General features: G+C 41.0%; 1 protein-coding gene across 3 annotated transcripts in view; it reads left to right on the top strand.

Annotated features, from left to right (window-relative positions):
- Window positions 1-13907, top strand: part of PDZD2 (PDZ domain containing 2) — a 138348-nt gene that overhangs the window by 102991 nt on the left and 21450 nt on the right. For 2 of the 3 annotated variants that reach the window (XM_071579877.1, XM_071579875.1), the window contains 9 exons: window positions 294-408; window positions 2096-2169; window positions 2333-2558; window positions 3600-3717; window positions 6226-6358; window positions 9164-9245; window positions 10201-10304; window positions 11030-11183; window positions 12317-13107. In XM_071579877.1, the coding sequence (XP_071435978.1) occupies window positions 294-408; window positions 2096-2169; window positions 2333-2558; window positions 3600-3717; window positions 6226-6358; window positions 9164-9245; window positions 10201-10304; window positions 11030-11183; window positions 12317-13107 (1797 nt within the window). The remainder of the gene's footprint in view (window positions 1-293; window positions 409-2095; window positions 2170-2332; window positions 2559-3599; window positions 3718-6225; window positions 6359-9163; window positions 9246-10200; window positions 10305-11029; window positions 11184-12316; window positions 13108-13907) is intronic. The other variant, XM_071579876.1, reaches the window with a different exon arrangement.

The following is a 13907-nucleotide window of genomic DNA, read 5'->3' as shown; positions in this document are numbered from 1 at the left end:
TGGAATAACATAAAGCGATTGGCCCAGTGTTTTGAAAAAACCCAAAGTAATCTCAAAGTAGGATTTTTGCTATATTGGCTTAAGGAATCTGATGCTACATTTTGGGCTGGTAACTGTGTTGATATTAGGATGAAAGAAAGGAGGAAATGCAAGGAGAGAGTAAGATGGCAGCAAGTTCATCAGAAGTTTTGGGGTTTTCATCTTTTGTTTGTCTTGTTTGTTACCAGCAGGCTTTCTTACACAGGTGATAGAATAAGGTGCTAGCTGTGTGTCTTCTCCACCCTTTTCTGCAGGGTCTTGGATTCAGCATTGTGGGAGGTCAGGATTCTGCTCGCGGACGCATGGGGATTTTTGTGAAGACTATATTCCCAAATGGGGCAGCAGCAGCTGATGGAAGGCTTAAAGAAGGTATGGTAGAGGGAATCCAACCTCACATAAAGGACCACAATGGGATATTATTTCTGTCCAGCAGGAAAATGAAAGTACAACTTTGTTTAGGCACCTGGCCATCAGCAAGAAGCTGTGGAGGATGTAGCACACCCTGCTTGTTCATCCTGTGGAAGATCATTCATAGCAATTAACTTGATTATATTGCATATTGAGAAGGGGAAACTACAGCATAGTGGTGGTTTTTTTCCCTTTCTCTTCAGTGAGCTTCATTTGTCCTAACCATAAGCTGCAATTCTTCAGTTGAAGACAGTGATTGACAACAGTTAACCAACATCTGGCTTAAAGATGCTGGTCTGAGAAGGGGTTATATAGAGAGACAAGTTTGGGAGAGACTCTCTTAGGCCCTTATGCTCTCTGAGCCTCTTAGTAGGATTTTGACAAGAATCAACAAGTAAGAGTTGTAACCAAAGAAACAGAACAGGAAAGATGGGTTTGGCAGTAAGATCACCCAGCTGGTTAGAGAAGCAGATATATCCTGATTTTATTACTGCTTTTCCAATCGTAGTCTCTGAGCTGGGTGTGTAGCCTGCTCTGTGTGTGTTGCACCCTTGTCAGAGTGCTCTGGCATACAGACTCTTATGCACTGCTGAAAATAAAAAGTGACCATGAGTTCAGAGAGGTGATTTACAGCTCTTCTGCAGGGATTGTGTTACTTTGCTTCCACAGAAAGCTGCTTGTGTGTTACTTCTTTCCTCTGTCATCATTCCCCTCTTTACATCGTATCACACTTGCTGTATTTGAGGCTGCTTTTGGTGCCAACTCTCACACTTGCTGCCAGAGGGAAGCTCGTATCCCTGCATCATAGGCTGTGCACTTGCCGTGAGAAGCCAGTAAGTAGCAGCTGTCCTATAAACCCAGCAAGCCTTTGCAGGCTATTCATAGCTTGCATACTCTCCATTTGTTGGGTTTTTTGTTGTGTTTTTTTTCCACTGAGGCTAGGAAACGAGAGGAGGGATAGAGTTACGATATTGCCCAATCTAGTTTTGCACAGATGCAAGTAAAATTGCAGGAAGTGGATCTGGATCATGGTGACCCTTCTTTTACTAAAATGAAGGTAAATCAACACAGCTGGGTGTAAGTAGTAACACCCACAGCCTGGAAGCTGGTAGAAATCTGGCAGGACATGTTCTTTGGAGTGTGAAGGACATTTGCTGTTGCAGTGTGTGTTCTACATGCTTCTCTGTCCACAGGTATATAGTAAGAAAACACGTTTGCTTTCTGCATGGGGATGCAAGATTAGTTTTCTCTGAATAGGCTTTGAAGTGATGTGCTGTAGTGTTTCGCTTAGTTTCTCATTTCTCCTGTTGTTGATTACAAAAGAAAGACAGTTTTATAGTCCCTTTGGACTTTTTGTCATCATCATCTATTTTCAGACTTTAGTTAAAATCCATAGTGTTTCAGCTTGTTTGTTAGTATGAGAATGCCCATTTAAGATTCTGTGCTGAAGAACAGTCTTTACTAATTTGTCACTATTAACTTGTAGAGGCATTAGTAAAAATGAAAATAAACTGAGAACAGTAAAAGGCTTTTTATTGAGTAGTTAGTTGAAATCCTCATAGCAGTGCATCTCCTCATGTACAGGAAAAATGTTTTAAATCTTTATGGTCTTATATTTCTGACTTAATTTTTTGTATCTAATTCCCAGGGGATGAAATCCTAGAAGTTAATGGAGAGTCTCTACAAGGACTGACCCATCAGGAGGCCATTCAGAGGTTTAAGGTAACCTGGATGCAGTGTGGGAGAGATTCATGCTCCTCTTCATTCAGTGCCATTTTGTTCTCTCAGCTTTATATTCTTTTGCTGCCATAAATTACTGTAGACAGGATCACACAAACATTGGTGTATTGTGTCACTTCATTGATGTTCTCTGATGTCTGTGCAGCAACTGAAGAAAGGTGTGGTGACCCTGACGGTGCGCACGCGGCTGCGCAGCCCAAGCCTCACACCCTGCGTGACTCCCACCTTGCTGAGCCGCTCCAGCTCTCCCAGCTCTAGCGCCAGTGGTGGCATCCCAGTCTCTGGCCTTGATGAGGCCGATGGTTCTTCCTCCAGGTGCAAAGGACCTGGCCCAAAGGACAGGATCGTCATGGATGTGACACTCAATAAAGGTCAGGGTCCATTGAAACAATCTTTGAGAACAAATCCCTGCTTCTTGGGGAGTTTTTGGGAATAGGGTAGAGATTCCTACATTCAGGGCACCGGCTTATGTTCATCTGATCTTGAACCACAGGATGGGGGAGAAAAATATGCTATCATGCAAAAAAGAGTTCCTCTTTCCACATTTTGTTGCTTCAGAGCCAGCAGGCCCTTACAGGTAGCAATTAGTTTCCGTGCTGCCGGAAGAGGGAGGATGTGAGGTCCTCAGCAAAATGTGAATCAGCCTCTTGGTACCCCAACTGGCCATGCCCTTCTGGTAAAGGGCAGCTTCAGGGAAAGCAAAGGTGCACAGAGTGTTGAAAAGTTTCCAGATGACCTGTTTGAACTCCTTCCTAACGGTGGCTCTCATTGTTGGTAGTTGCTCATAATAAACTTAAAGCATATGCTATATGTGCTGGAACAAACACACCTATTTTGAAGACTTAAAATACGGTGATTTTAAGGGTTGCATTCAGAATTTGGAAAGAGAATGTAAGATGGCCATCAATTCCTACCTTAGGGATGCTGTTATCTGAAGGAAAGCAAAGGTGAAAGTGGATAGAGGTGATCGCTGAACCAGAGATAATGCCTCAGTTTCCTTTGTGCCTCTTTGCTGAGGCATGCCATGCAGATATTTAAAAAAGAGAGCAATAGAAATGGCAGCATATCCTGTGCCCATGTTCTCTGCAATAATTTCAAGTGACATCTTTATTGGATTACTGCTCCTACTCCTTTGTGCCTTGCACCAGATCAGACCTTGTGCGACATTTCTAGGAGGTTCCCACGGCAGACAGAGTCTTTTCTGAGAGTGATGGATCTTAGAAAACAATCAGGATCAGCTATTTTCAGTCCTGATTTCCACTTGTTGGTCTTGGCTTCCTGACTGACTGCACCTAAGGCCAGCACTGAAACAATACATGAGTCCTGATCTCAAATGGGATGTGGGAACACAAACGCTTGTGTGTCCTGTGTGATTACAATCGGCTACATTTCTTTGTACTTCTTTTTCACAGAGCCAGGGGTTGGGCTTGGCATTGGTGCCTGTTGTCTCACGCTGGAAAACAGTTCTCCTGGAATATATATTCACAGCCTGGCCCCAGGATCAGTGGCTAAAATGGATGGCAGATTAAGGTTAGTTTAAGCAGAAACATGCAAGAGTGATTTTACAATAGAATCAATTGAGACTTTGTTTTCACCAATTGGTTGATGTAGCAGGGAGGAAATGTATACTTAAAAGTTCACCAAAAAGAAAACATTGAAATAAAGATATTCCAAAGTGGTATTGGATACCCAGGAAACATTCTATGTGCTGAAGCAGCTTGATCTTTAAGGTCTGGGTTTGGTTTTGGTTTAAGTTTTTTTTTGGGTTTTTTTTAATTCTCTATGCAGAAAGCTGAGCCTAATAGCACACTTTGAGAAAGACGAGCAGCAAGAAGTGCAGCCTCATGTCTTTTCCTAAGAGTCACAGCCAGAGACTCCAGACTGGGAGGAAATTTGCAGAGCTTCGCTAAAAGCTCGATCACCTGAAACTCTCCTGAAAAGAGCTGGGAGAGATGTTCTCACAGCTGCCTGTGCCTGTGCCTACAGCAGCTCTTTTCTGCTCTTACTGTCAGTCTGGCAGGATTGCTGCAGGCTGACCTGCCCCACTCATTTACTCTGTTGCGGAGTTTGTCTTTAAGGAACCAAACTATAAGAAAGAAACGATCATTCCTAGGGTTCCGTTGTGCTTTACATTGGATAAAGTGATGGAACCTTATCTGCTGTTCCTCTCCTGAAGGCTTAAATTTTGAAAACCATTGGAAGAAATCTTCTACCTTTCTGTGTTCCCATATAAATGCTAGTGGGTGCTGGAGCATCACTCCAGATGGGAGGTTGTGCAGAAGACACACATTGGGACTGTGTGATTTGCACTGAACATGTGATGTGAGCACTGGTGCAGAGAGGCTAAGCAAATGCCTTGTTTTCACATGCCTCGAGAGTGTTTTGTGTTTTCTTGCTCACCAGGAAAACTGCGATAGAGCAATTCGATTTCTTAGAATAAAGGAAGAAGATAATTTTATGATGGCATTACTGCCAAAACCCTTGGAATTTTCTACTGTATAAAAATGTCTATAGGAGATAGTATCAAATGGTAACTTGCTTAGTTGTAAAGGCCCTTTGGAAAAGATTGCAGTGCTGGTAATGTCTGTATGTAACAGCTGTACTGTTTATTAGGCTTATGTGATTGATTATATCCAGGCATTCTTCCCAGATTTCTAGCTTGCCTCTTTGAGACATTGCTTCTGTTGTCCCATCAGCAATTTATGGCTCCATAGGCCAAAACTTACAGGATGGTTTTGATTTTTGGAAAACTTTGTTAATCAAATAGTGGCTTTGCAATGGCAGGAGAGGTTTGAATCCAGTTCCTCTGTATCTGATCTCTCCCTCTCAGCCATGTGGCTGTGTAAGTTACTCCATTTGTATACTTTCTAATAGCTGTGTAAGTCTGAAGGATGGACAGAGCAGCATCATGATTGCACAGCTGATAGGTCACCCTTTGCTTTCCTGAGCCTGTACCAGAAGTACAGGTTACCAAAGGCTGCCATGTGTAGTTGCCATTTTGCTTAGTGTATGTATTCACACTGTAAGCACAATTTCACTGTCACAAGCAGCCCATCATAAATCAGCAGTAGTAGATTCTTTGAGAGTATCTGTTCAAAGCAAATGCTTTAGTAATTGTGGAGATTGCTTTAATGATATCCCTAGCTGGTGATATTTTCTTTTGAATACTTCCAGATGTCTGGGAAGCATAAGCAAGAAACTGGGAAAACAAAACTAAACAATCATAGAATCGTGAAGTGGTTTGGATTAGAAGGTTCTTAAAGATCTCATTTCAAACCCTCTGCCACAGGCAGGGAACCTTCCACTAGACCAGGTTATTCAAAGCTTCATCCAACCTGGCTTTCAACACTTTCAGAGATGGGGCATCTGCAGCTTCTCTGGGCAACTTGTTCCAATGCCTCACCACCCTTACAGTAAAGAATTTCTTCATATCGTCTCTTCTAACTCTGCCTTCTTTCACTTTAAAGCCATTTCCCCTTGTTCTATCACTACTTGCCCTTATAAAATCACACAGTGTGTTTTCCTTCAGATGATTTTTGTTTCTTCTTTTTTAAAGTGGGTTCTATATGTTAATTTTTAGCAAATACAGGCGTATCAAGCTCAAATTTTTCCTAGAGTCATTTAATAAACTCATATCTAAATCATTAATTTCTTACCAGTGTTTGTGTTAAGTCAATATGAATATGATGTGAAGGAATAGCCCATCTGAATCTCATTTTTCTCTTCTGTGGTCAACAAGTATCTGAATGCAGAGGTAAAATTGAAATGCACCCTGGTCAAAATGCAGCCAGTTTTCTTGGTTGATTTAATAGAGTTTTTAGCACCGACAGTTAGTGCAGAAGGTATCTCTGAACCACCTTCAAAGTCAACAGGACTTGAAGCATTCACATCACTGGAAGCAAGAGCAAAGCCAGGTTCTTTGCAAGTCATATATTTTCCAGACGCTTGTAGCTTTGAAAAAGCTTGGCCATCAGTCAAGAGTACAAATTTTTGTGTAAAAGGCAGCAATAATTAACTGGCTCTGGTGTCTCTCTGCAGTCGCGGTGACCAGATCCTGGAGGCAGATTCTGTGAGTCTTCGTCATGCAGCGCTAAGTGAGGCCTACGCAATCCTGAGTGAATGTGGACCAGGTCCAGTCAGCCTAATCATTAGTCGTCATCCTAACCCAAAGGTGAGGAGAAAAGGAGTTAGTGTATCTGGGTTGCTTTCTTCTGGGGCTGTAGTTTTGAGTCTTGCTGTTGGGAAATCAGTAAATGAAGATTATTGAATTTTTCTCTCAAAGGCATGTGTTTTGCAAGATGTCAGAATTTTAATGATGCTTCCCAGTTTTGTAAGTTGTAGCAATGCTGGACTGTCCCTGCTGCTTTTCACTTAGTCACCCACTGATCAGATGGAATTTTCCTGGAACAGTTTAAGTGAAGTGTTCCAATCTTTCTCAGTACTTGGACCAAGTAGCAACGAAAATGTGGAACAAGACCTCTTCCTCATGAAAGTTAATTTGCAGTTAGTTTGTCTTTGAGTAGAATATCATTTAGGGCCAGGAATATAAATATCAACAGATTGAATTGATCAACTATAGGAAAGTAAAATCTGTCCAAAGATCAAAGCTTTCCTTCAGGAATTAAAACATGAGAATTTGGAGCGTACTGCTACTGTGAAATCCGTGCAAGGTCAATTTGGAAATAAGGCTGTGTTTACAAAGTAAGTGTTTTCAAGCATTTTTTAAAAATTGATGATAGAAGATGAAAGTCTTTTAGCCAAGCTATAGGGAATAACAACTTCTTTTATTTCAATATTTCAAAGAATTTCATGAGTGTATGAAACCTTCCTGTTTAAACAGGAATGAAGCTGTAAAAATATTTGCATTAGTGGGTCTAGAGAGCTCTGACTTTTGAACTCGTAACTACAAATAGAGGCCTTAATAAAGCCATATCCAGGAGAACTCAGGTTTCTTATTTTATAATTAATTGTGTATTTTCTGCTAAATCATATACACAAACAGTCAACAAATAGAGTTCTAATGCCCAGTTTATTATCATTGCTGCAAGGCCTTCTGTTTCTGGAAAGAAAAAGGCTGTGGTTCTGTTAGTTAAAGGTGAGCACAGAAAGGGTAAGAATTGGGCTTACAGCCCAAAATAACAGTATTTCTAGTGAGTCTGTGCTGTGCTGAACCAACACGATGGTTCAATATGATTGCATTATTAAGGCTTACAGGCTTTTTGGAGAGTCTGTAAGTAGCATGAAATAAAAAAATCCATGGAGCCTGCCCTTTCTCCTCCATCCTTCATCATGCTGTGGTAGGATCTTGAAAGCAACAAGGGACTTAACCTGGTATCTGCTGAAAGGATGAAATGAGTTAGGCTAATTGCTTGCTGTTACTCAGTAACAGAGGGAAACTATTAAGTGGCTCCTATTACAGTTTTCCATAAGGGATATTTAAGATGACAACAAATCCTTTGCCAAAAAATACTATGAAAAGCTTAAAGTTGAGCTGGAGGGACCCTGAAGCATTTTTATCTCCAGGCAGTATTGAATCCATAATCTGTCGTAGCTGGATCACTAGAGGGGTGTCCATGTGGGGACCCATGTTTATTGTTGTGTTACTGTCACACATTTTCTGAAAGCACTGGGGTATCTATAGATACGTCTGTAGTATTTTATTAAATTTTACTTTATTTTAATAGTTCTAAGTAATAGCCCAGCCTGAAGATCAGAGCTAGGCATTAGCTTGTTCTTTCCAGTTTGAACTGTCTGAGGCATAAAGGATGCTAAAAATCAAAACTGGCAGAGCTTGCAGAAGCACAGCTTTTTGGTTAAGTTTAAGCAAATTCTGCAGTGTGCCCAGGACCTGGTTTTACTCTTGGGACATGTTGTACAAAAAGGTTTGTGTCAGGACCCTGGATCATAGTCCCAGGACTTGGTCCACGTCCTGTAGGAACTCCCTGTGCCCCAGGAACCCAGGGGCTTTTGGTTTACTGTAAGGTCATGCCACAGGCTGGAAACAGAGATGTGTTTTTACAAAGGTTCATGTTGTTTTGGACATTTTTATACTTAATGTATTATTTTATAACACAAAAGGTCTACAGTACATTTTGTTGCTGAATATGTTCACTGTAAAGTTTTCATGTACTTCCAAGATAAATACCACGGAATTTTCTTTCTTCTTGTTCTTCTGAACGAATATGGCATTTACACTACGTTTAAACCGCTGAGTTTGCTTCAGAATCTTTGAAATCTTTATGGTTCAGGAAGATTCAAGTTTCTAGTCTCTATTTATTCTGAATTTTAATTTATGTAAAGCAATGTGCATAGAAATTACTTTTGACAGAATTAATGTGCTTTCTGTTCTTAAATTTATATTCCTGCAAGACTAGTTGTTCCTGTTATAAAATTGTATGTTTTCCAGTAACAAGAATTAAGTGTATGCCAGTAATTAAGGACTAAATTAGTAAATATGGTAAACCAGTATTTATTCTTAAGCCAGAGAAACCTTAATTACTAATTACTGATTTAGGTTTTCTTTTTAAAAGCAAAGAGAAATTAAAATTAAAAAGACAGCTAATATTATGGGAAGTCTGGTATTCTTCCGATAGATTAAAGGTAGAATAGCTTTCATTTTTGGTGTATGCTTTTCTTTGTCTATTTTAAAGTAATATTTTCTCAATAAATCAGTGTACAGCACTTAATTGAGTTAAAATTGTGCTGTAATGACTTTGTTTGATTTCTTTAAGTTTCGTGCTGTTTAATTTGTTTGTGTAGTGTGGCACTTGGATGCAGTCTTCGTGTAGCTGGCAGGCTTCTGCCTCCTGGTTTCTGGAGGAAAGTGGCATGGAGGGAAGTCTGAGTCAGGAGACAAGGACTTAGGAGCTCTCAACTCTGACTTCTTTATTGCATCTTTTAAAATGGTAGCATGTAAGTTAAGACTTTCATCATTTCATGTACCCAATTTGAGCTTTGTCTTCCACTTTAACTTCAGGTTTCAGAGCAGGAGATGGATGAAGCAATCGCACGTACTACCCACCGAGAGAGCAAGGATGCCAGCTCCTCTCATGTCACAGGTAGCAGCATGTTCTCTTCTCATGTGTGTCCTTTTCCAGATACAGGAATATTGAAGGGCTTGGTCTGAAGTTCCCCAACACTGAGAGCCCTTGAAACAGCAGAGCACTGTAGGGAGTGTCATCACTGTCCATTGCAGAAATTTTGGCACAGACACGCAGCTCAGATCAATCTGTAGCTCATGTTACTTGCTTGTTTCACTAGGCTGTCGGGATCTGAAAGTAGGGTTGCCAAGAGGTGGTTGCTCTGTCCTTTTTTTGAAATGAATGTGAAGCACATTCCCAGTAGGGAAAGGATGGGAGGAATCTACTCCATCTGTGTACACTTGCCCATGTCAGTGGCAAAAAAACCCCCCAAAGTATTGTTGTGACCATTTGAAAAAGTCCAGATGTTACATACTGGACTATGTGTTTTAACTCCATTTTAATCTTTAAAGTCATATCAAAATGTGTGCTCTGGCATCTCTATGATGTGTGTGAGCTCCCAACTCAGCAATTGGTAAAATCTGATAGATGAAAGCATACTCTTGGCAAAGGCAGAGTGGCCAGTAAGGTGATGTTCAGACAGAAATGTTAGATTTGTAATTATTCCTTTTGTATATGTGTCAACTAAGACCTATTTTGAAGTTGACCTTGGCCGTGGCTGCTAATTTCTGTTGAGGTTGCCCCTAGTCAGCAGCACACTCCAGCGGGTAAGGAAGACCATCCCCTGGTCATCTATTTTTCATGACGCTGTCCTGGCCCTGGCTGGCATAACATGTCTCTGTGATAACATTCCATCTGATCTGAGTGAGAGCTTTTGAAAGGTTAAATAAATCTTGCTTTAGGAAAGCAATTCAGATAATAAATAAGTGGGATTAAATGTAGCCACTGGCTCAGAAGGTGAATAAGAAGCTTTTTTTTTGATATATGGACCACAACTTTAGTTTTTGGTTTCTAACTAATCTGTGTTTAACAGGAGCTATACAAAAAAGTCCATCTCCTAGTGTGAAGGCCAAACAAGGAGAGACCTCATCTCCCCTCAGCTGGACTATGAAGCGCTTCCTGGAGCCAGCAAGCCGGGTAAAAGGATTAGATGCAATAAAAACAGTGTCTGGCTCAAATTCAGCTTTTACTGAAGCTCTTACTTGATCAAGTAGTTCGAAACCACACCTAAATGCTCCTTTCATGTCACATGGGCTCCATAAGAGTGGTTGTTTCTTGCGTCACAAGTTGCAAGTTGTGACAGCAGCAAGCTCCTGTTTGTCTGCGTGAATGTAACCTTTGGGAGTGATGTGAGGAGCATGGCAGAGAAGGCTGTGGTCTCCCACCTGCTGCCATCTCAAAGGCACCCCTGCTCTGTGGGACACAGAGATTAAGGTAGCAGAAGAGACCTGAGCCTTTGGGCAGAAGGCTGAGCACTTAGTCTCTCTATAGCCATTGCAGTGCAGAAGTCTGGTTTTTGTGGGAAAGCCAAGGGAGCCATAGACACTGTCCAAAGGTACAAACCCTTCCCTTCTCTCCGTGTAGAAGGTGTATAAGGGAAACTTCATCCCTTGTTTCTGCACTGAACCACACCTGCAAAGTAGTGGGATTTGGAATCATTTTTTATTTATTATACTGGCTAAGAATGATGTGCAGCATTTCTGCCATCCCACTTTGACAGTTTGGCTCTCAGTATACTGACAAGTGCTCTATTTTAAGAATTTGCTTTAACTTCGTTTATTGAGTGCAGTCTGTAGTGCTTGTGTGAAGCCAGAGGCTTTACACATTGATGATGCTTGGTCACCAGTCTCCCTTCTTTCCAGCAGGGATCTGTCAGCTCTGAGGCAGAGCTTTCCCAGTACTTCTCCCATGATGGTACAAGCCATCTCCCATTTTCTGATGCAGTAACTGGCTCCTGCGATGAAGAGCAGCTCCGTCAGAAGAACAGAAACAGTTTGTTGGATGATGGCAATCTAAGTAAGTGATGGAAATGTGCATGGCCATTTGGCTAATGTGGGGAGAGTCACTGAGCTGCTTTACAGGAGAGCTACGGTGATCACTGTGCTGGTGCAAAATGCTGGGCAGTGTAATGCAAGCCAGTGCTGATCATATGAAATTCTGGAAAATGAGTTTTACAACAGTGCACATAAATTCCTGTTTCCATGGTACTTTGTTCAAATTGCTACTCTGATTATGTGAAAATTACTTTATTTGATTGATTTGGCTGAAACTAGATTGACAGCACTGCAGGTTGGTTTGGGTTTTTTCCAAATGACTGGTGATCATCTGATTTATTACATTTAAATGAAAGTGTTCATAGCTTTCTCAAAAGCACAATTTTGAAGTGTCACATTGTAAAAGCAAATGTGCAATTTGACATCAAATATTTTGCATATGTCTTTCTCCCCATAGTAATTGACTGAAAAAACCTTATGTGTCCTTATTGACACGTACCTAGTCTCAGATTCAAAGGATATTACATTTCTTCTCTCTTTCACATGAGTCTCAAGTAATTTCTTTGTCTAGAGCTTACTTGTCTCTAGAAAATACTTATTATTTAAAAACATTTTTACATTTTTAAATAGCCACAAAACAAAGCAAGACAAAATAACTTTCTACAAAATAAGATGTGGTTCTTTCTATAAAGTATGTGGAAAGGCTTCTTGGATTTGTTAGTCCTTAGTTTGAAACTGATTGTTATGTGCTTCAGTCTTTGTTCAGGAAGGCAATTTTCACTCTCTGTAAGTTAATGCTGGCAGTCCTGAGCTTAGATTTAAGCAAAATATGAAAGAAAATCTGTTGTTCAAACTAAAATACACATTTGAATTTGCATCGCTTTCTTGTTTGAGTCATAGTCATAATTTAGAAAGAAACTGAAAATAGAACCAGATGTGCCATGAACTGATTTCAGGAAATTACCCATAAATTGTAGTGCTATTTATAACCTCTCCTGTAGTTAGCAGGACAACATTAAAAACCTGCTTATTGTTTTGTCAAGAGAAGTTAATCTTTCCATGAAAACAGAGCTACATGTATTCTGTTGTGGTCTGATGCATGGTATTAAAAATCATCCCTAAGTACAATTAAAGTATAACTTCTCTTTTTCCTAGCTGCAAGAGATGGGGGAGTGGGAAAAGCAAATGGTCTGGCTCCTCTAGCTAGTGGAAGACTGTCTGGCCATCACAACAAGCACATGGAGTCTGTCCGACCTGGCATCCTCAGTGACAGCCCTAAATCTACCCGCAGCCCCTTTCACCGACAGAGGAGGGTTGTTTTCTATGATGGTGATGCCAGTGATGATGACGAAGGTTCCCCCTTGCACAGGAGTCAGAGGGCAAAGAGCCAGGAGGATGCTGGCATTGTCATTACAACCTCATCTGTAGAAATTGAGGATGAGAGCCAGGACAGTGAGTCATCGAGATACAGTGGCATGGAGACATCTTCCCCCGTCTTCAGCAACCCTGTGGAGTCTACAGACAGCACGCTGGAGCAAATTGAATCCTCTTTTTTCCCCATCATAGCATTTGATTACTCAAGTGTGCCTGAAGTTTGTCTTGGCAGCCTGAGTTTGAGGGAGCTCCGGGAAGCACAACTTGAATCAAAGAGATCACCAAAACTTGAGCACAGAGCAGTCACGAGAGTGAAAAGCATGATGAGCACAGAGTGCCGGAGCCTTCAGAGACACAGGACTGAGGAACATGGCTCTTACAACAAGCCTGTTGCGAGGATGCTCCCTCACAGCAAGAAGTCTGAAGCACCCGATGGGGCTGGGCAGGGCCAGGTTGAAGTTGTCACTCTGGTTCGCAATGAGCACGAGTCATTCGGCCTGGATTTGGAAATCCAAGCCATGCCTTTAAAGGTTGTTGTCACAGGGATGCGTCCAGGTGGAGCAGCAGAAATGGTAATTTTTTAATTTGAGCTTCCTTGTTATGATTTGCTTTCCCATTGCAGGGATCATTATCGTTACTGTTGTTATTATTACTGGGTTTGATGTTACTATTCAGCAAGTGATCTGTGGAGAGTAAGAGTAAGTGAAGTTTTTGTCTTTGCTGCATAAAATACCTCATCCCATATTGTTCTGAAGCTGCTGTTAAATGAGATGTTTCTGATTCAGAAGTGCATCCAGGCTGATTCAAAACTAAGAGAGGCAGGACACTGATTTACTGAGATGGACCCATGCCCACTTGGAGTTGTGGTTTTAAGGAAATACAATTTTTGTATTTGTTTTACCAGGGGCAAAGACAATGTAAGTTTATCCTGGTGGTAAAATTGTTAATTATGGTCTATTATTTTATATGAACATGTCCCTGCATTACACAGATCTAGTACTAGTAAACCATTCCTCTTCTGCATCTCATACATGCCTATGGATACTTTCTTCTTGCTAGATGTGGAATTACTGACATAGGTGCAGAAGTGCAGAAAGAAGAAGGAGAGAACTCTGGTGTACAAACCTGGATGTAGCATTTTTAATCTTATTACTAGCCACTAGATTAAGAGGGGCTATGGCATATTTTGAATGGGGCCAGGAGAACTGATTGAGGTTTGTTCCTGCCCTTTTCTCTGACTTACTGTGTAGTGTTTAGAAACATAGTCAGACTTTTACCTTAGGAGTTCAGTCCCTGCCCAGTTTAGTTGTTTAGGAGACTTCCACCAGAAATATAATTCATACATGAATTTCAAAAATGATACACAGTGTTT

Source organism: Pithys albifrons, chromosome Z, assembly GCF_047495875.1.
Source record: "Pithys albifrons albifrons isolate INPA30051 chromosome Z, PitAlb_v1, whole genome shotgun sequence".
In the NCBI taxonomy this organism is placed as follows: domain Eukaryota; kingdom Metazoa; phylum Chordata; class Aves; order Passeriformes; family Thamnophilidae; genus Pithys; species Pithys albifrons.
The sequence above is the reverse complement of the archived record's forward strand: the minus strand, read 5'-3'. Positions and strand labels throughout refer to the sequence as shown.